The 21,530-nt window shown below is 40.1% G+C and overlaps 2 protein-coding genes across 3 annotated transcripts; one reads left to right on the top strand and one right to left on the bottom strand.

The window, feature by feature from the left end:
• Positions 1 to 1,575: 1,575 nt before the first annotated feature.
• Positions 1,576 to 6,472, bottom strand: LOC139642385 (coiled-coil-helix-coiled-coil-helix domain-containing protein 7-like). Of its 2 annotated transcripts, none has more exons than XM_071517201.1 (4): positions 6,202 to 6,472; positions 3,117 to 3,176; positions 2,921 to 3,019; positions 1,576 to 2,002 (listed from the first exon to the last, which is right to left on the bottom strand). In XM_071517201.1, exons 2-4 carry the CDS (start codon positions 3,168 to 3,170, stop codon positions 1,898 to 1,900), a joined length of 258 nt encoding a protein of 85 aa, XP_071373302.1. In that variant the 5' UTR covers positions 3,171 to 3,176; positions 6,202 to 6,472; the 3' UTR covers positions 1,576 to 1,897. The 2 variants fall into 2 exon arrangements, with proteins under 2 accessions (XP_071373302.1, XP_071373303.1); XM_071517202.1 differs by lacking the exon at positions 6,202 to 6,472 and adding an exon at positions 4,862 to 4,914.
• A 4,726-nt stretch (positions 6,473 to 11,198) lies between these two features.
• On the top strand, positions 11,199 to 12,869 carry LOC139642386 (zinc finger protein PLAG1-like). Its single transcript, XM_071517203.1, has 2 exons — positions 11,199 to 11,446; positions 11,666 to 12,869. Exons 1-2 carry the CDS (start codon positions 11,199 to 11,201, stop codon positions 12,867 to 12,869), a joined length of 1,452 nt encoding a protein of 483 aa, XP_071373304.1.
• The last annotated feature ends 8,661 nt before the right edge of the window (positions 12,870 to 21,530 follow it).

The following is a 21,530-nucleotide window of genomic DNA, read 5'->3' as shown; positions in this document are numbered from 1 at the left end:
GTGAAAATGGACACGTTTTTGTTTTGTTTTTTATTTTATTTTATTTTTTAATTTTGATTTTCATGGCACCAAATCTGCACAGGTCCTGTAGTATGAGGTGTACGACGACGAGTCTCTTGCCTGGCAACAGCCAAATGGTCAAATAAAAAAAATAAGGGGACACAAAAGAAGATAGGGAATCACTTATGTTCATTCATTCATGGAAACTAGTCTAGATTCTGTACAGTCCCATAGCACATTTGTGGCATAAACATATGGACCAATCATTTATTTGAATATGATCTCATCTTTCTGGCTTAATCTCTTCCAGGAAGAATACAGTAACACTTGGCTATAGTTAATGTTATTGACTGAACTGTTGCTAACAACATAGTTTATGGCATATTGCATACATGCAGCTTAGTTTACATAATGTGATTTATTATAAAATGCTACATTGTGTGTCATCATAAGATTTAGCTCTCTGCATATATCTACATAAATCACTGTATGGCAGCAGTCCACGCAAATACATGAAAAACTCAAAAGCACACTCCCATGATGTGACATCATTGAAATTAATTTGCATACAAGAAGAGGATTATGGGAATTGTGTGAAAATGTATACTTGTGTGAAGATGTGTTTGTTAAATTTAAAGTTATACTTCCTTTAATGAATTAGATGCTGCTCATTGCACTGTCAACATAGATTTGTTGCTTTCAGTTTCAGTTTTACATGAACAGATTTGGGGAGTTTGAGATTCCCAGTCCAAATAAGTAAATCCTAAAAATTGTGTAGTATACGTAATGTGTAAAAATGTGTCTTTGCCCGTCAACTGTGATTTCCTCTAGAATTGTAGGACACAAAATTTTTTGAAAAATCTGGAAAGACGGCCAGTAAATACGAGATGTGTCCATAGGTTACAATTTTTCAAATCCTCTAATCAGAACCTGGCTTTACCTCTCAAGGCCAATGGGTTACTTGATGTGCTGGTCTCCGATACAATCAATCTGGGCAACCGCAACAATTAAAAAAAACATCTAAAAAAAAAAAAGGGGGGTACATGAGATTTCTCAAAGCTCAGACTTGTGTCTAATGGAGATCTGACACCTTGATGGGAGTACTATGTGAGGGAAAGACGTGCGCTTCAACGATGGAATTCTCACATGAGGATTGCACACACAAAACAGAGTGAGGCAGCACATCCAAAAATTGGGGAAACAATGACTGGATACAATACTCACATTCCACTTATTTATTGGGGGCACACACCACGAGAAGTCATATTGATCTTGATGTCCAAACAGTCTGCTTTCTCTTTCTCTTCTCCCTCTTCTTCCACAGGCTGGAATCCACGGTCTGACAGAGCTCTTCGTGTAAAGGGTGTCATGTCGTGAATATTACAATGTAACTCACTGACTCAATCATGCATCTCATTTTTGAGGACCTCAAATATACATGATGGAATATACACACAGTACTTGGTTTTCTAATACCATCACAATTCAATATGTACATATATATATATATATATATACACTGTAGATCTTTTAGTGAAAAGAAAAAATGGAAACAAACACCTTTCACAGCTTCAGAAGTTCTTTAATTCCTGTCATATACGCTCTGTTTGTGTCACAAACATTGATAAATCTCCATAAATTTGCAATCAGTTGCAAATTTAGTGAATGAAAAACTCCTGTATCTCGCCTTTCTGTGCTGGGACTTTCTTTCCGTTTAATTGTAGATGAACGACCTGCCACACGCAGGTACTTCCACTCGACCGGAGCTTCGAAACAACAGACAAGGCCTTGGATCGCAGTATAAACCCCACAGGTACTGCACTGTAGCAGCGACACCCAACATTTGGCAGCCTAGTCCCGGGCTCTCGAGTCCTCTGAGCGTCACTTTGCCGAGTCCTCAGTACGGCTTGCCTCCGATAGCGGCGAGGATCTCCTGCCGCTCCGCAGCGGTGGGCATGTCCGGCTTCACACCGTCTCTCCTCCTCCCCACCATGATGTTGTGCTACAAGGAGACAAAGAGGAAGAGGTCGTTTCCCCCCCCGAATGTAAAAATACTTCACATCTGTACGGAAGAGGATTAGGGCCACGTGTGAAAAATGTAGTTCAGTTCTGAGAAAAAAAAGGGAAAAAAAGTCCAAATTTTGAGATTGAAGTCACAATTTAAACTCAGAACTAGGGCTGGGCGATATGGACCAAAAATCATATCTTGGTATTTTTAGGCTGAATGGCGATACACGATATATATCTCGGTATTTTCTACGAAGTGGGCTAAATGTTCAGTTGTAAGTAGGGCTGGGTGATATGGACAAAATCAAATATCACAATATTTTTGACCAAATACCTCGATATCGATATTGCGACAATATTGTAGGGATGACTATTGGTGCTTTCACAAAATATTTACACAATGAGATTTTTGATAAATAATCATCAGTAATGTGGATATAATGACTAAGTGGGTAAAGGCAAATAATAGAACAGAACAGTCTGGTAAGTTCAGAAAATGACATCACTTTACTGTAATGCAGCCTTTAAAACCAGGAACACTTATGCCATATCATGATATTACGATATCCAAAATCTAAGATGATATCTAGTCTCATATCACGATATCGATATAATATCGATACATTGCCCAGCCCTACTCAGAACTCAAATTTTTCACATGTGGCCCTAATCCTCTTCCATACATCTGGCCAACAGCTACCATTGGTTTCTGTAAACACTGCATCAGGACAGCGAATGTTTAAGACTGACTGTTCATGAACTCTCATGCACAGATATCACATGCACAATTTTGATTAAAAAAAATTAAACAAAAATCACAATACTTGTCTAAAACCATTTTCTACTAGTTTCTTCAATTTGTTCTCCTTTTCTTGAGGAAAAATATATGGTCTTGAAAGAAAATGAGGCTCACCCAATATTTCCTACAGTTCTTATATCTCTGGAAATATGCTGAACACATATTCTTATCATAGTTGTTGGCGTCCATACACTTCTGAGACCCATCGCTTTCCTGGAGAAGACATTCAGAAACGTTATCTCACACAACCCAACAGCAGGCAGATATCTGGCACATGGCATGGTATTTTGTAAAGGGTCGGTCGGCTTACTTCAATGCACGGGTTAATGTCTTGATTCCGAACTTTTCGTGCATTTTTATCCATTTGGATCTGTGTAGAGATGGACAATATTAAGAGGTTCAGTTGTTGCACAGACAATTTTCAAGTCATGTTTTCCACATAAGCACTATTTTCCCTGCCTGTGTGCATTTCAGGTGATACAACTTTAACAAGATAAATATCCATATAACTGTGGGACATATTTCCCAGAAAACAGCTCTCATATTCACAGAAACTGGTTGATTTCCCCTCTACATTACAGAGAACCCCAAAAAATACTTGACAAGTTTGATGAGTTGGATGCAGCTTTTCTATTAACAGCATGGCTGAGCACAATTGTCTCTAAAGGATTATAGGTCTCTTCCTTCCATTTACAGTCCCAACAAAATCAAAACAATATATAATATGGGACAGGAGTCTTTGTTTTGCTGTTTAAGTCAGAGTTAATAACCATAGACCTAGTTCCAAGTTATGGGCCTATTCCAGCTACATTTTGGGTTAATGTAATATAAGAAACTCCTAGAGGTGATGGAAAGGAACACCATTTTTGAAAAAAATTTAACTTTCTTTTTTTTTTTTTTTTTTAATACACGTCACAGTACTGAGCTTTCCCTTCTCAGCATTACTAATGATCTCCTGTTGAATGCAGATTCTGGTGATTAGAGCCAAGTATAGCCTAAAACACGACTGATCATGCCATTCTAACTGATAGGGTGAGGAACTGGGTTGGTATCTCTGGGACGAGACTGGCTCTTATCTTACATGACCAACAGAAAATCTTAATTCTACTGGTACTTAAACTGTTTAGCTTGTATCAAAAAATATGAGTGATCTTTGATTCATGTTAACCTTGAGCGTCAGACATGTTTTGACCAATTTAGAAACATTGCAAGATTATATTTTGTTTGTCGTTCTTGTCGTACTAACTATAACGCCCTGTTTCAATCAACAAACTGGCACAGCTATACAAAATACAAAATTCTGCATCCAGGGTACTATTGAGTAAATGCATCACATCATATGCTCATATGTCCCATATTTTTGCTTCTCTACACTTGTTGCCTACTAGTTTGTGTCTAATAAGATAGCTTTACAACTCATCCCACAAATTAGTTGGAGCTACTGATAACAACAAGCTAGTGTGGTCTGCGCTACAACAATGTTTTCAAAAGTTTATGTGAAATGCAGGACATCTAAAATATTTATTCTATCTAAAGTTTAAAAATAAAAACAACAGCAATTTCATCAGGGAGAGATGGCAATCTGGAAAATGAGGCTAAATGTAATCAACACAAATATTAAAATCTCTTAAAATAAAATTGCAGTTGGCTTGTTAGCTAAGCAGCTTTGATCATAAGCAACACCATCTAATCAGCTTCTTCAGACAAGTTGTAACCATAGACGCTGTATGAGTCTGAAGGTTTAGCTTGTGCCCTGGTCACGTCAGGAAAAGCCGGTGCTCATACAAACAATGAAAGAAATTAGCTTTATTCCGTTTCCTCTTGCTCCATTGTTTTCACGGCCTACACTTTAAACTGCAGAAATTCAGTTTGGCAGCCAAAGGATTGCTGCAGAGAGCGACTGCTGAACAGCCACTTTTGATGGTTCTCAGTTCGTTACCGTTTCACCTTTTTTTACTCCTCTCAACTGCTATCAATCCGGTGAGTGACTAGAAGCAACTGTGTGTGAGATCTGCTGATATAACCCGCCTATTGCCACGCTATCTGGCCACAAACCTGCTGTCAGCCGGTTAGTTCTCTCAGTTATTTTGCTGGCTTGCTCTCCATCCTTTGCCTCTGCAGCTTGGACCATTGTCCAGAGTGGAGGACGGAGAGATCTTGATCTTCAGCACTATTCCTGCATTAGGTCTGGGCAGCGATTGCTTTTCCCACCTCCTTTCATTGTAGAGCTGGCTTAAAGTCGAGTGTCTAAAAGCTGGACTAGACTATATTGAAAAAGCCTGACGCACTTCACTCAAATATTTCTGGTGCTGGGATGCTTACTGCCAATTTTGAATATACATTATTGCATCCAACTCATTTAATAATACTACTAACACTAATAATGATACACGTTGTTAAATAGAGTTTAAAAGTACACTGTTCAATGCAAATTAAACTGAAACTCAGGTCAACAAATCTTAGATTCACCCAAAATCTGCTTGTTGAAATCCTTGTTATGCTAGTTAACCCTCACCTTCATGTATCACACAGGTACAACGTCTTCTCTGGTTTACCAAGCAGTGTCAAGATTTCACGTTTTTATTTTGGGGTTTCAAAAACACAAATTTGCCCCTCATCTCAAGACTGAAACCACTATAGGAAACCATTTACTTGCTCAGATGGAAACATTTGTATAATGTCACGTTTTTCTCTAAACCTTTCAGTTTTAGATAGCCCCCAAGACAACTTATCCCGGTCTCCCCATGCACTGATGCATGTCGTTCTATAATATGGAGAGAATCCCGCTAAACTCCATTAAACAATCCGGCATTTTAATGTGGCCTTGCTTATAGGCAAACATACATAACTGGTAGAATATAAATTAAGATTTTTCGTGAGTCGATGGTGTCCCCTGGTGAATTCGGCATACATATAATCCACAAGCAACAATTTATTTCAATAAAAAAAAACATTTTTTTGAATTAGTTCATGCTGCTTGCTACCATACAGCAATGTGAGCTATATTTTGGTGGAAGATGATGTGGGATGAAATGCAAACCTATTATAAAAGTTGTACTTTTATTTAAAATTGCCGCATGGTGTATTGGATGAATGCCGAATTGAAAAGCTCCTAACCATTCGTAAAAAGGTCCAAAGTCACGTCTACCAGGTGTGTACGTTTTCCAACAAGCGAAGCAACTTCAAACTGCCAGATTTTTGAATGGAGTTTGGCGTGAAAGTAGGTCTCCCATAGGTCCCATTGCGGCTATGTAACATTATCTAAGTTGACCTTCATTGGCGTTAGCAAACGCACCTGGCTAACGGGGAAAGTCTGTAAGGTTTTGTAGAGCTGGCATGACTGAACTGAGCTTAGATATAAAGCCGAGGTATAGCAAAGCAGCATTAAAGCCTACCTTTACAAATTCCAACCTTTATCCACCGGTAGTGACTTATTGATGCACCTTGGTTTCCCCACCAATGGAGGTTAGCTATCCAATATAGAAACAAGTAGGCTAATTGTGGCCAATAGCCTATTCACACCTCGTGCATTTGAGGGATTATTTTGGCATAAATGCACTTACTCGGTATGGCTATCAAGGCTAGTTCTCGCTCTCTAAAATCGACAGTGTACTGTACATGTAGTAAAGCTACACTAGCTATAGCCTACCCGTCATGCTCATGTCAACTATCTGCTCTCTGCTCAACAGCGCACCAGGAAAATCAGCCACACGGTCACTGAGAGCTGACACCAGAATCAGCCAATAGGAGACGCTGCACGCGAAACAACTTCACAGAATGACATCCCAATAAACCAATAGGAATGACTGGCTGACATCTTAGCCCTCCTATTGTTGTAAATGAAACTAAACTGAGTTAAAACGATTGACAGTATCTCTAGCGAGTCCAAAAATTGAGTTTTATTAAAAGGGACTGTAAATGACATTGAAATGAAAGTGACAGCACCTTACACAAATCAAAAATAAGAAGGGGGAGGAACTTGAGATGGGCGTGGCTAAACTGTAGTTAGGTTGCATCGCAGCGCATACACAATGGCTGCTGGAAAGAGGGGAAAGCAAACAATTTTCAGGCCCGCCGCGTCTAGCAAAAAATATGAGAAAAAAATTATTAAAAATTCGGAAAATAGTTGAAAGTCAAGAAAAACTCAACAGAAAGGATGTTAAAGCGCCCGGGGTAAGTTTGATGTAAATTAAGTAAATTGTTACTCAGTTCTTGAATTAAAATATCGGGGTTATTTAAATTATGAGAGAGGGGTGAGCTGGGGAAAAAAGTTTGTGTTAATCAGTACCCAGTTTGGGACCACAGAGAAAACCAAGGGAAGGCACAAGTCTAGAAAAAAATTTAAATAAATTATGTCATTCGTGATTTTAGTGTCACGCCGCATGTCCGCGAACGTTAACAAGCGTAGGAACCAGTAGAATGAAGAAAAGTTGCGAGAACTTGCACAGACTCTCTTAGTTTAGTTATTTTGGAATATAATAACAACGGCACTGCGATGACCACCGACAGCAACAGGCGCACTTGGATTCAATAATAATGTCAATATTCCCGCTGTCCGCGTTCACTTTTAATTGTGCCTTATATATGTAGGCTTCATCATAAGCAGTGTAAACATATCCTTATCGATTGAAGCATCTCCTTTACCAAAACTGTAACGCCGAATGCAACCAATGTGTACGCTACAATGACACATTTTTTTTTTATCATGCTATTTCTGCTTTTAGGCTATTTTGCTATCACATTTTCACCCGTCGCAGGTATTGATCACGTTCTCATAGAGGTGCCAATTCGGCTGCGATCCATAGTGGAAGCCTAGCAAACAAGAAACGGAAAGAAATTGCTTGTCAATAAAGCACCAAAATGGAGGGAGAACTTAAGGCAAACTAATTAGGCTATGCTTAAGATTTTGATTGTGCAGTGTGTGTCCTAAACAGCCTCTCTGAAGTGTGTTAGAGGGCAAAAATCAACTTCTGCTCACTTTGATTGTTGTGGCAGGTTGCAAGAGGCATGTTAGTAATAGATATGATCCTATAGCTGCTTATATTATCCAGTGCAATGTCATTGTATTGGAGCCCACTGGAGCATATAGCTGTGGAAGCTTGTAGAGAAAGTCCAGAACTGCTCCTTATAGATTAGAAGCCTCTTTTTTGGGGGGGGGGTTGTTCAGTTTTATTTTAAGAGCATTCTGTGGCATATTTTGAAGCAGCCAGATATTGTTGGATGAGATGATAGTGCGGATGGTATCACTTTCTGAGAGGAAGACTGTTGATATTATGTTGACCATGTTGGCTCAAGTCTCCATGTCTGTGTTTACACCTGTCCTATAACTTCCACTGGACTCCCACTGTACATTTTAACTGGAATCTGTCAGTGTGCTTTCATAATTTCAACGCTGGGTGTTTACAGTGTGGTACTAGTCTGTTTTGCTGGTTGTTTATTTGTGTTTGTGTGCAGCAATGCAGTATATGGATCAGTTGAAGTCCTAATCTGTAATCCTGATGGCAACAAAAGGTTATAACCCAAACTATGGGTTGCAAGATGTTCTTCTATTTTGCATTGAAGTGACAGAAACTTGGATATTTTAAGGACTGCTGGCTGACATGAGATAAATGTGATTGAAGCTGAAAAGGGTTTCTTTATGTTTATATTGTTTGAAAAGACAGAAGTGGACCTGTGTTTTGATTCATGAAGGGATGAGAAAGTTGGAGAGAATATTTTCTGTCTCCATGTCCTGCATGCAGAGCATAACCTAAAACAAATAATAACAGTGACACTTTCCTGCTTAACACCTTGTTTTTGATAGATTAGCGCAAAATATCAGCTTGATTACCAGATCACTTGTACCAAAAATTATGTTGTTCACTTCTATGATTTAGGATTTTCAATATTGTTGATAACAAAGCATTTAAACTAGCTACTGTAGTTATTGTACTAGATTAGAATTTTAAATCAATGTAATTATTTTGAGAGTCTGTACTTGTACTTCTACTTGAGTAATTTTTAACTATTTTGTCCTACTTTGAGCAAGTTTTATTTCTTGTCCTAGGATTACTAAGAACACTGAAATCTATAATTTACATTAAAACCCCTTTATTGTGAACTTAACCTCAAGTTTGATCTATGTGTTGTTACAGGCTGTAAGACAACCATCCCCAAACCCTAGGCCAATTAGAATAAAAATCTAAATTACTTGACTTAATTAACATCTTAAGAACATGCATAAAATCTTTGATTTTTGTTTTAAAAGTAACTAACTCCTTGTACCTTTTTAGTAAGCTACTCTTTTACTTGACTGAAATTAATTTCCTATTAATTACAATACAGTAATTGTACTTCTACTGGAGTAAAAATATTTCAGGTTTCTTTCCCCCTAATTTTGTATAGTTAGCATAGAAAGTTAAGATGCAACTAGTAGTTTAGGCAAGTGCACAAAAGAGCAGAGGTACAGAATGAATCTGCTGTATATAATCTTAAAGCATAAAAACAGAGAAAATTCACAGACTTGTTTACAAGTATGTGTCCTAATAAAATTTCAGTTAAATTGATATAATGGGCCAGTGATGAGGATAAAAATCATTTTTTTGTGATCACATAATAATTTCTTTTGCTAAATAATATGTGACTTTTTTACTCTTGTTTTTAAAAGGCTAAATGGGTTAAGCTCTTTAAAATTTCAAGCATTGATAAGCCGTAATTAGGGCAAAATAGTTTGCTATGTTATTTATCACTGTAGGGTTTAGCAGTAATTCACTTAAATTAATAAAATTGTAAACATTGAAGATACAGATTGAAGATTGAATTAAGTCTGTTTAAATTGAAAAGTGTACAAAGATTGATTTTTATAACGGTTCTTGAGTTTTAGAGCTACAAAGTAAGTTTTTAAGTTTTATATTTAAGAGTATTTAACAACTACAATATGACACAAATCTCAGTCCTTATCACATTGTAAAGCTGAGGCATAAGGAATAATGTCACCCTTCATTATTTTATAAGACTGGATGCAATTGTGATGATAAAGAAAATTGAAAGTTTGGTTTTATAGCATGCTGCTAAATTGGAAGTGCATCCTGTACTTAATCATTTGTCACAAGAATAGGAGAATCTTCCAACTTGGATTCATTTCCCAACATGATTGCTGTTCATGTTCATGTAAACCCTGTAGCTGTGAAGACTGTGTTATTTCTACACCTCTGGATTTTCAATCCGATGTCTCACTTGTGAGTTTCTAATGATAATGTAATGTGAGGACCACTGATCTGTCAGCGCTGCACTCAATCAATGTTATGTATGGCAGTGCATGTAATCTATTTAACTGATTTTCTTTTTTCCTGTCTGCTAGATACGTCCTGTGTTTACTCAGCAGGGTTTCATCTGGTTATGTTTAATTAATCGAAATGTTGCTTTTCAACTTTGGTCGGGTTTGGGCAAGAGTTGGAATTCTATAGACTTGTCTGTTTTGAAAAATGAAGGCTTATAATAATTCAAGCTAACTTAATTTTACTCCAGTTTAGCCTAGTATGGAGTCCCAGATGGTCTGGGATCAGCCAACAGCGATTTTTAGAACAACACTGAAAAATGTAACATGCCTGATTTTCACAGATTCTGCATCTGGCCGAATGCCAGTCCTGCAGTTGAACTTGGATACTAGTAGAGGAGCAAATGCATATCATTGTGCAGTTTTTCAATAACGCAGTACATATAGGGGAAGTACCCGGAAGTAGTTTTAGCTATAGAGCATTCCCAGATTTTGCCTCAAGCACTTCTGGCGGCCATTTTTAAAATGGCCATGTGGTCAGTGAGGTCGTCTCCCGACTGTGATCAGTCCTGTTGTTGAGCAAGATGCGTATTGCCTACCTGCTGCAGGGACATGGCACTAGCTGGCTGAGCCTGCACCCCAACCAGAGGCTGAAAAGAGAATTTCCCCTTGGCGATCAATAAAGTATATCAAAATAAAAAATAAAAATCAATCCTGCCACAGGGATGGCAGACAGGCTGTACTAATGTCACATTACCATAACTAAACCACATACTGGTGCTGTTAGCCCAATGGTGACTTGTTTGCAGGATGTATAAAGAATGAAAATGAGTTGCTTATGTGCATATATGGTGAGTACATTTTGAATTAGCAACTGGGTAAAAAAATGTACTCACAAAACTGTTTTTGGTCGATTTTTTTGCACTAGTTTGAGTGGTTTGTTTCCTGCTGTAAAGATGACAGTGTTACCCTCCAATTCCCCTAATTGTCTTTCCCTTTCTCTCTGTCCTTTTTTTTTTCTCTCTCAGGCCCCTGAGTCCGGGCGGTGTTGAGCACATAAAACTGGATAGAGCAATCGCATCAATACTAGCCGGGCACCGCGCCCCTGTCCATGTAGCCGGTCTGCCTTAGGGTGCCATGGCCACGGGAACCCAGGGCCACCGTGACCACGTCCTGGAGAAAGCCAAGCTCGCGCCGGCCACCGGGAGGCGCAGGAGAGCCGAGGGGAAGCCGAAGAAGAACTTCCCCTGCCAAGTGTGCCAGAAGGCTTTCAACAGTGTGGAGAAGCTGAAGGTGCACTCGTACTCTCACACAGGAGAAAGACCCTACCGCTGCTCCCACCCCGACTGCACCAAGGCTTTCGTCTCCAAATACAAGCTGCTACGGTACAGACAAGCGGCCATATATAGCAGGCTGCAGCATGTTGCTTCTCTCTTTACACCATTTGTCATGTAGTGCTCTTTAGTAGTCAAAGATGATTTGTTGATGAATGCCATTGCACTTTGAGATCATGTGTTTTAAGTGTTATGAATAGCATGCCTACATAAAACACCTAGATGATTGCAGAAATACTGAGTGCTCATAGAATGTATCTGTGTTCAAAGGCATATGGCAACTCACTCGCCAGAAAAAAACCACAAGTGTTCATACTGTGAGAAAATGTTCCATCGCAAGGATCACTTAAAGAATCACCTGCACACTCATGACCCGTACAAGGAGGCGTTCGCCTGTCAGGAGTGCGGCAAGAGCTATAACACCAAGCTGGGCTTCAAGCGCCACCTAGCCCTTCACGCGGCCAACAGCGGAGACCTCACCTGCCAAGTGTGCCTGCAGCCGTTCGCCAGCACCGGGGTGCTTCTGGAACACCTCAAAACGCACGCCGGCAAGTCCTCTGGCGGGACCAAAGAGAAAAAGCATCGGTGCGAGCATTGCGAACGGCGATTTTACACCCGCAAGGACGTGCGGCGCCACATGGTGGTGCACACCGGACGCAAGGACTTCCTCTGTCAGTACTGTGCCCAGCGCTTCGGCAGGAAGGACCACCTGACGCGCCACGTGAAGAAGAGCCACGCGCGGGAGCTGCTGAGGGTAAAAACTGAGCCGGCCGATTCGCTGGAGCCCTTTGTCTGCGACCTGGCGTCCGGGGGCATCAAGGGCGAGCTCCCGGGCATGCTGGCACCCAGGCAGCTCCAGCTCAACATGTACACAGGTCCCGTCCTGGACGCAGAGCCCTTCCCCAACCCGACGCACCCTTTCTCTCTAAAGTACCCGCTGGGCTCCAACTTTACCTCATACACCGTCTCCTCGCAGGAGCGGGAGCAGAATCTAAAGGGAGAACTGGAGACCTACCTGATGGAACTGCAGAGCGCCATGCCTTCCTCGTCCTCTGCGGCCGAAGACACCCAACTCGCCACCTCCAAACTTGAGTTGGAACCGCAGGTGGGCGTGCTGGAGGAAGCGAGCGGGGAGGTTTCCCTGTCCAAAATGTCCACGTCTGCGGCGGCGGCGGCGGCGGTGGCCGGCGCGGCGGGCGACTCGCTGGCCTCGTCCTCCTCCCTGCTGGACTTCTCGCAGCTCTTCAACTTCCTGCCGCTGAACGGGCCGCCGTACAGCCAGGCGGGGGGCAGCGGCGGGCTGGGCGTGCCCTACCCGCCCGCCGAGGAGCCCGCGCCTCTAGTCCAGCTGCCCCCCCAGCCCCCCGACGGCCCCGAGGCTGCAGAAGGCCCCCTCCAAGGGCTCACCTCCTCCTTCATATCCAACCTGAGCACACCCACCACACTGCCCCGCTTCCATCATGCTTTTCAGTGATCCAGTATGTACTGCCCCCGGCACGCATGTACTCTAACACATACTTACACGCATTTCAAGCTACATGTCACACACCAGCAAGCAGACAAAACACCCAGGCTACTCTGGACACATTAACGATGCCAGTAACACATTTCTTTGAAGATATTAGCACTTCTGTCCAATGAATATGATAACATGTGCAGACACTGACACAAGCGGCAGATTACATATGTGACGATCAGCACTGACAGTAGTACACATGCACCTCCACACAGCTTTCTAATGGGTACTGTTGGGATGTTTTGAAGTTTTGACTCTGTTACAATATCAACCGTTCATTGAGAGTTGGCAAATCCTCACCACCACTATTCTCTAACACTGACAGCGACAGCCATGTCAGTTCACACATTAATTCATCTGTTGGGATTTGGAGAGTTTTTAGTATAGATGAATTAAAATAGAAATGAGATTGCAGTGATATTTCCCTTTTTCTATACCTAACCCCCCATGCTTTAGAATAGATTGACCTTAGTGTGCAGATTTTGCATTGTATATTGTTTTTCATATAGCACTTTGAACATTTGTGATTGCTGAATGTCATCACAATTGACCTTTTTGTTATATGTTTTTGTTATGTGTGGTAGGATTTTAAGCAATCCACAAAGCAGAAGTTCATCCACGTTGTTGTAGACTAGGTACTGAGTAGCAACTACTGAGCAGCAGTATTACGGTTTTAAATTTCACTTTGGTAGTTGGTAGATCCCGTGGCAAAGTTTCATCTTAAGTCTTCAACAGGGGGGCTTTTTCATAAAAGCTCAAATTTGTCATTTATTTAGCTCCATAGTACTCCCCCCAGCCCCAAACCAAAGTCAACCAAACGCAAACAAGCATGGCTGCTAGTTGTTAAATCGCACAGTGTTATCTATTCAGATAGCTGAAAAGGATCCATCTCCAACTAGTCTGGTCAGTGTATTTTAACTTAGGAGTAAGTAGACACCAAGGGCTGTCATTTTCCAGTATTCCCCTCTAAACTCTCTCTCCATTAGAGACACAGCGACCCCAGTTGGAGAGCTAAGATCAACCATGTATCTGGGTCAACACACACAATTCCACACTGATATCTGACAATACACTCTTAACCATGGCACACAAAGGCACATGGCCATACACTGTTGAAGTGCCACCGGCTTATCCAGTCGGCTAGCTGAAAAGGATCTATCTGAGCTACCCAAGTGTTTTGTCTTAGGAGTGAGTACCAAGGAAGTACATCACACGCTATTAGGCAAGTTAAACTAGGCTAAATGTGCCATTGCTGATGGTTTTAAACATGGCTACTGACCTGTTCCTACTTTCCCGTTGCTAATATCATCTTGCTTTATTTATGAAAAGCGATAGAACCAGTTCTATCAAGGAAACAAAAAAACAAGCACTCCTTCGTGGATGAAGGAAATGAATGGAAATGGACTGTTTTGTGTAGGAAATGCAAAAACGCATCATCAGACACATGAAGTATCTCCTTCATGATGTTACTGTCATGTTTTTAGTACCTTGGTGTTCACTTTGGTACAGTAGGATTTAGACTTCTAAGAAGTGTAGTGCCAAATAACTGATAGAGCCCTTGATGTAAAAGCTGGCCATCAATACAATCAACTTGGGTTTTCCATGTAGTTTGAGGCTGTAAAAAGTTAGTTTGCATTGTTTGTGAAAGTTGGAGTCAATTAGACATATTTTAAGTTGTGACGGGATGAGAAAGTTGCAAAAAGCTTATTTGCATCTGCAAGTCATAACCTTTCAAGTGTTTATACATGTACAGCTATAATCAATACACTCCAATAACTTGAAGGCTTTAAAGGCTACATTAGCTATATATCATGACTGATCTGAACACTTATCCTCAAACACACATTCAGAGCTGTGATTATTTGTGATTGTCGTCAGCAGTTCTGTATGATCTGTTTGGCTTGGGAGCACCTTTGTGAACATGTCTATAATTTCTGAAAAGGTTGTAGAAGCCTATAGAGCAGCGATGAGCTGAGATGCATTGGCTTACTTACAGTATGTGCGGTTGTTCAAATGAAGAGTCAGCCTGGCTGGTCTTAGTTTTCTGTAGTAGTTCTTCCTTTGGTGCAGCTGACTGAATTGGACGGGATGAGCGAATGAATGAGCAAAACTAGAACGGATGGAGCAGTGTTACATAGGATATTTCTCGTCGGAGCATTTGCATCTTTGCGTTTGAAAGTTTTACTCGTTTCTATCTGTGACCTCGAAAGCATGGACTTGAGTACCGTTCCCTTTAGCTTTGACTTTGACTTGAGACCTGGACATTGAGGGCTTGAGAACTGTGTGGGACTCGAACAAGGTTGACTTGGTCCCCCTTTTAGTTTTCTTAAAGCTGCTACCAGTAGAATTGGAAATTTGACGACTTTAGCGACCCCTTGAGCCCCATAGTGGTAGTGTTTAAATCACTTTTGCGAAGACGGCTCACCACTCTTAAAGGTGCCATAATGATATACCAGTTAATTACTATCAGATCCATAGTGTTCCATAGTGTTACACCATGGGTTTGCAGAGGAAAGAAATGGTCTTTCCCAACTTATTTGCATACAGCAACATAATATTACTTTCCAGTATCCTGAAATTTTCCCCAATTGCTAAGAAGATCATATGTCAAACAGAGATTTGTCATTTCAGCTATTTTATTGTAAGATGAATAGAGTGTTCCTTAAGATACAATGAGTTATTTCAATTTAAACAACTGTTACTGTAGTTTCTAAAACTGCCATGAGTAGAGGTTGAGGTTCTGTGTGTTTTCCCAGAGCTATCCAAACAGTTTAGAGCAGTAACACTGACTTTATGCTAAAATATTGGTTATTGTTATATATGCAAAACCACATTTATAGTGAAATGGTTAAGCTCACCTTCTAGTATATTTTTTTAAATGATGCCATAAAATCTTAGACCACTGCATAGGGTGGATTCAAGCACAATATGGACAATGTAGGTCACTTCTGGACAACATTCAAGTCTAGTCCATAAGGATTCAAAGAAAATATAAATCACTCTTGTTTCTATTTGCAAAAATACAGTTTCAGTTTTTCGTGTCCAATTCTGCAGTATTCCAGTTTGACATTTTGATATTTGCTTCTCAAATAACGGAGAGGGACATTTTTGACAGAATACTTTGCACAGAATCCAGACAAAAATCAGAAACAAATGTAGTTTGAAAAAAATAGTGTTGCACAACATTTATAGTTTATAGTTATGGGGCTACTTTTTTGAGTGACTGTATCACATCTAGATTGTCGTTACAGGTTTGAAGCCTGAATCCAGGCTTTTTTTTTTCTAGAACATAAATCATTTTTCTTATGTGTGCAAACTCTCGCAAGGTGTGACTTGGATGTAAAATATGTTTTACAACTTTCCGATCCCATCGTAACCCAAAACGCAGGTCTGCTTCCCCACGTTCAGAAACGACGCAAATGTAAGCAAACTTTCGGCTCCATAATGCTGAACGGTTCAGTGTCAGTTCACCAGTTTGATGGTGAAAATAAATGTCCACAACCACATGTTCTGACTTCCTCTGGCAGGGCTCCACTTCACTTTATGTTTGGATTAAAGTGGCAGTCAGCCCCTAAAACAGAAAACACATGTCATTCCTATAGGTTTGTGCTGTGCTGTCTGGATTCGTGTACGTGAACTCCCCCAAAAGCTAGAAACAATCGAGCGGAGACACTTTTGACGATGGAGCTGGGAGACACAGTGACTACGTTTACGCTCACGCAATAATCTAAATATCGCCCTTAGCTTGATTACGAGGACAGAAGAAGGCTTTGTTAGTATTCCGGTTTTCATGCAAATGCACATAGAGGTCGAATGTATGTTCCTCCCCTCTAGGCTACGAGCAACATCAATCATTTCCCCCCGTCGGAAACTGCAGTCATATTGCTTCTATTGTATTTCTGTCACTGCCATGTAACTTGCCCACAGTTAATCCAGTGTTGAGACTCGAGGTATGAAGGTCGTATGTAAATAACGACGGTAGCTATGAAAATGAGCAAGTCGAGGTGTGCTGGAGTTGAGTTGGGACTTGTGCAACTCGAGAACGGTGTTTACATGTCAAAACGTCCCTGCAATAATGTGACCGGCATCGCAGGACTCCACATCGTGAGCTCGGAATTAAAAGGTTCTATCTGACTTTAGTGTGAAAATTGAGTTCTCCACATATTCATATATGAGTGTTACTTTATGCTTTTGTGGTGTTTTTACAGAACCGTTTGGTGTTAAATATTTAAAAAGATAGAAAGTAAATTGATGCACTCTATCCAGATAGAACCTTATAATTCCAAAATTCCAACCTTATTAACTACATACATCACAGTATTTATTATTACTCTGAAATGCTGTTAAGCGCCGAGTTCTCATTATCAAATCAAGATCAAAGTGTTGATGTGCACACAAACGTAGCCACTGACAGCAGCCAGGGTGATTGTACAGGAGTATGAATACATTGTTGCTGTTGTGAACATTATAATGAAAAAGTGTAATTCTTCAAAGCATACGTTCACAAATCCAGTCTCCCATTCATTGTCAATAGAGCACTGTAGGTTTTGTCACCATGTCTTCATATATCAGAGTGGTTTCTAGCTTTGGGGGAGAGTCGCTCATCTTTTCCACTGTTGCCTGAAATGTTTAAGATAATAGAAACACATGAATTCTGTTTTAGGGGCATGTAGGGCCAGAGGGTCGTCGGTGCAAATGAGAAAATCCGGGCAGGGAAAGTGAATGAACCAACCGCTTGTGGTGCCCTTGAGCAAGGCACTTAACCCCCCCCCCCCCCCAACTGCTCCAGTGAAGCTGCTCTCTGACAGACAGTAGTAGTCTGTGGTCGTACTGGGTAGTGTCCAGGTGTGAATGTGCATAACTGTATTATGGATTATAACTTAAGTCAAATCCATGTAAGCTGGGAGCCCTAGATCAGTCTGTGTAGGAGTCCCTGCTTTTGGAAGGACACATGTAGACTGTTGAGCATGATGGGAAGAGAGTACCGGTTTTCAGTTGCTTTGCTCATGTAGGGTCGTTTTTAATCGAGACAGTACTTCAACCATCAGTGTAAAGTGTCACACAGCTGGTGGCTCGCGATGTTGAAAACAGCGCTGGGTTGGGAAAACCTGGAAGCGCCCCCCAAGGCTCAGTCACCACAGAGACCTTTGTTGCAAAAATACAAAATTTAAATGGAAACAATTTTAAAAAAGGACATGAAGTTTCAGAATGAACACATGTCTGTTATTCTGATCGTTTCAATTCTAGAGGTGGTGTTTTTGTTATTCTCTGCAATCAATCAGAGCGTCCACCTCCAACCAAACTCTAACCTATTCCATACTCTACCAGATAGTGTATTCCATGCACTACTCTATATTAGATTGTATTTAATGTTTGTTTAATTAAAAAAAAAAAAGACGAAAGAAACCTAGAAACGAAGGGTTTGGCTTTCTCAGCGTTGTCTCAGAATCTTTGGGAAAAAGTATTCTAAGGTGTCTGACTGAATGTTGTTAATTGAGACGTGAAGAGTAAAGCCGAAGCCGTACGTAGCGAAGCCCCTACCAGCATGGCAGTAGCGGATTTGCAGAATATGAAAAAAGTGGTTGATGTTTTGGATGTCATCAGTAGAGATGAGAAGAGATGAGAAAATTGTTTTGTCTCGTGTCCCAAGCAGCTCCATTAAACCTCAAACGGATATAACAGTAGAGTCTTCTTGTGCCTCAGTTAGTCAAGACAGACATAAGCACACATTTCCACCTCGCGTTCTTTCTAAATGAAGCCGTGTACAGTAGCTGTGCTGCTCAATCATCAGCATGGAGAAAGCGATGTCCAAACGCAATAGAGGCCGTAAGCGGAAGTCGTCATTTTGCGTCATTTTGTATGCCATAGGTTAGCATCTCCACCATTTGGTGTGTAGTCAAAGATCCCTATGGAAAATATGAGTGGGCTTTTCGAAAACTGGCAAGATATAGGCTACTACATGTTCCAGTGATTAAAATACATCCACTAGCATGAATTTTGATCTTTTAGGTTCTTTTAATATTGATTTTTGCTAACAAAATGCTAATCATCGGGGAAAGCGGACTACAATAGCACTGATGCATTTAATGACTTTCTTTACCTTTTGTGTCGTCCTGACTGTGTGTTGTACATTCAAGTTATTATAGTTGTAGTGATTATAGTTATTATTCATATATAGTTATAGTTGCCTTGTTCTTGTGAGTTGTTAGTTCTGTTCCAATTCTTGTTTTCCAGTTGTTGCTAGCTACAGGCTAACGACTGTTGTAGTCCCCTTTCCCAAACGATTAGCATTTCGCTAGCAACAGTCGATATAAAAGGTAATTGAAGGACAAAAATTCACTACAGTGATGTTAGTTGATGTATTTTATTTCATGGAACAAAATGTAGCATAGCTAGTGTGTAGCACAGACTACAAATCCCGTTTATATTTTTATATTTTGGACGACAAATGGTGGAAATGCTAACTTTACAGCCTACAAAATTACGCCAGGCTTCAGCTGTCTACAGTCACCAACTTATAGCCTTTACATGCTTAGTCATCATGCATACATAACCCAATGGTGTTATCATTTACCTCACATACTCATCTTGTTTTTGTTTTTTCGCTCCGAGAATCAAAAAGGTTAAAAAAAAAAAAAAAGTGTTAAATACCCCCATGCCTTTCATGAATGACAGGACTTGAGGAAACATGTATGGAGACAATACAATAGTTTTATGGGTTGTGTGACGTTTGAAATGTAGAGCTGAATGTGTAATGTTTTAAAGCATTATGGAAGTTTGCTATCTGTATCTTGTGAAGGTTTGTGGTTTTACAAGAAATGTTAGCAAGCCGCTATATGGTATTTTTTTGTTTTTTTTGTTTTGTAATCATAGCACTTTTTGTAAATTGAATGCCTTTATTTCCTCCAATACTTTTGTTTAAAACCTTTATTACAAAATGTGTAGATGATATATTTAGCTCTTTAGAGAACAATAACATGTAAATACAATATAAAATGTTTTATTTTTACAGGTACAATTTGACAGTGTTTTTCCTATCAAAGTGTCATTTTTGCTTTACTTGCACAAGCGTTCTGTGTATCTCATTGAGGGGCTTTTTAACAAATAATGTACCTTTAAACCCCAGATTTCCTTAGGCCAAGTATTTGATAAGGCCATTCTATTGACAATTCGACCGCTGGTTTAGGTGAGATCACAGGCAATAATATAGCTTAAACTGACTTTGTAGCACTTAATTATATACTAAGTTCACATGTGGCTTAATTATTTGTCGAAAAGACAAACAAGGAATATGTTCAATAACTTACAGGCTGATTTTGTAGTTTAATTCACCCTTTGACCTCAATCTTTCATTATGCTAAAAGGAATACTACTTGATTTCAGCCTTCTTATTGGTTTCTGTCTGAAGACTGTCACGTGAACAGAAATGTTCCAATCAGCAAATCTTTAATGTCATCATGACATACAGCTCATATGGACTATATGGCAGAATCCAGGGATATGATGGGAGAAAAACGACATCTCTTGATTCACGCCCAGTTATGCTGCTGGAAAAATAATATACATAAACAAAATTTGAATCGAACTCGAAAGAAAAAAAGAAATACTATACATTAGAGAATGTAGATCCAGATGTCCAGTCCGGTAGCCATCAGCTCAAGTGGTGCATGTTCACAATCACAAATCGAAACTGTCCTGGGACGTAGGAATGACACGTGGACACAAAAAAAAAATGAAGTGGTATTCATCTGTAACGCTTTGAGGACTCGAACGCTGATGAACAGAAGTAGACGGGAGATGCTCTTCAGTGAGAGACACAGACCTTTAGCAATTCATGTCAACCTTCTTTATAAGCTTCAGTGGTACCAGTGAACCTTATTGAATGTGTATGTAAGAAACACTGCAATACTGCAATATTTTTTGGTATTGGATCAAGCTGCTAACATATACTTCTAAAGCTCCATAAGGTGCTACAGACCTCTTTTCTAGTTCTTAATTGTATCGTTTGTACAAACAAAATATCCAGTTTAGCTGAACAGTCGGCATGTGTGTGCCTGGTTGTACTATATAGCTACATCTATTTTTTTTTTTTTTTTTTTTTGTACTGTGACTTTTGTAGTCTTTTTACAGACTTGCCTGTAATATCACATGCCCCCCCCCCCCCCCCCCCCCCCCCCCCCTCCCTTCTTCACATGTGTGTTGTGGTTTGGGGGAACGTCGTCACGGTGGGAGATAGCCTTGAGTGGATTCACTCGACAGAGGTGATGACAGTCGGGGACGACGATGATGAAGATGACTCCACATGATTCAAAATGAGCTGAGGAAGTTCAGAGGCGAACTGCATTCCAGCCATGTTGGTTTTGTTATTCATTGCATTTAAACAATGCCATCCTGTGATAATGATGGACTCGTGTTGCTAATTCTCTATATTTTACTTCAAATCTATTTTACAAACTACTGTTGTATTTTTATAAATATAGGCAAAGTAATTCACATAAACATATATATAAATAAATATATATATATATATATGTTTATAGGTTGTGTAAAATAGAAATTAATGCTGCAGCTTTTATCAGTTTTTTTTTTTTAACATTGACATCATCCAAAGAGGCAGAT

This window comes from Centroberyx affinis, unplaced genomic scaffold (genome assembly GCF_046629955.1).
Source record: "Centroberyx affinis isolate AG114_WGS23_722 - 3 ecotype Tasmania unplaced genomic scaffold, CSIRO-AGI_Caff_v1 ptg000472l_1, whole genome shotgun sequence".
NCBI classification, from domain to species: domain Eukaryota; kingdom Metazoa; phylum Chordata; class Actinopteri; order Beryciformes; family Berycidae; genus Centroberyx; species Centroberyx affinis.
This window is presented reverse-complemented; position numbering and strand designations above follow the sequence as displayed.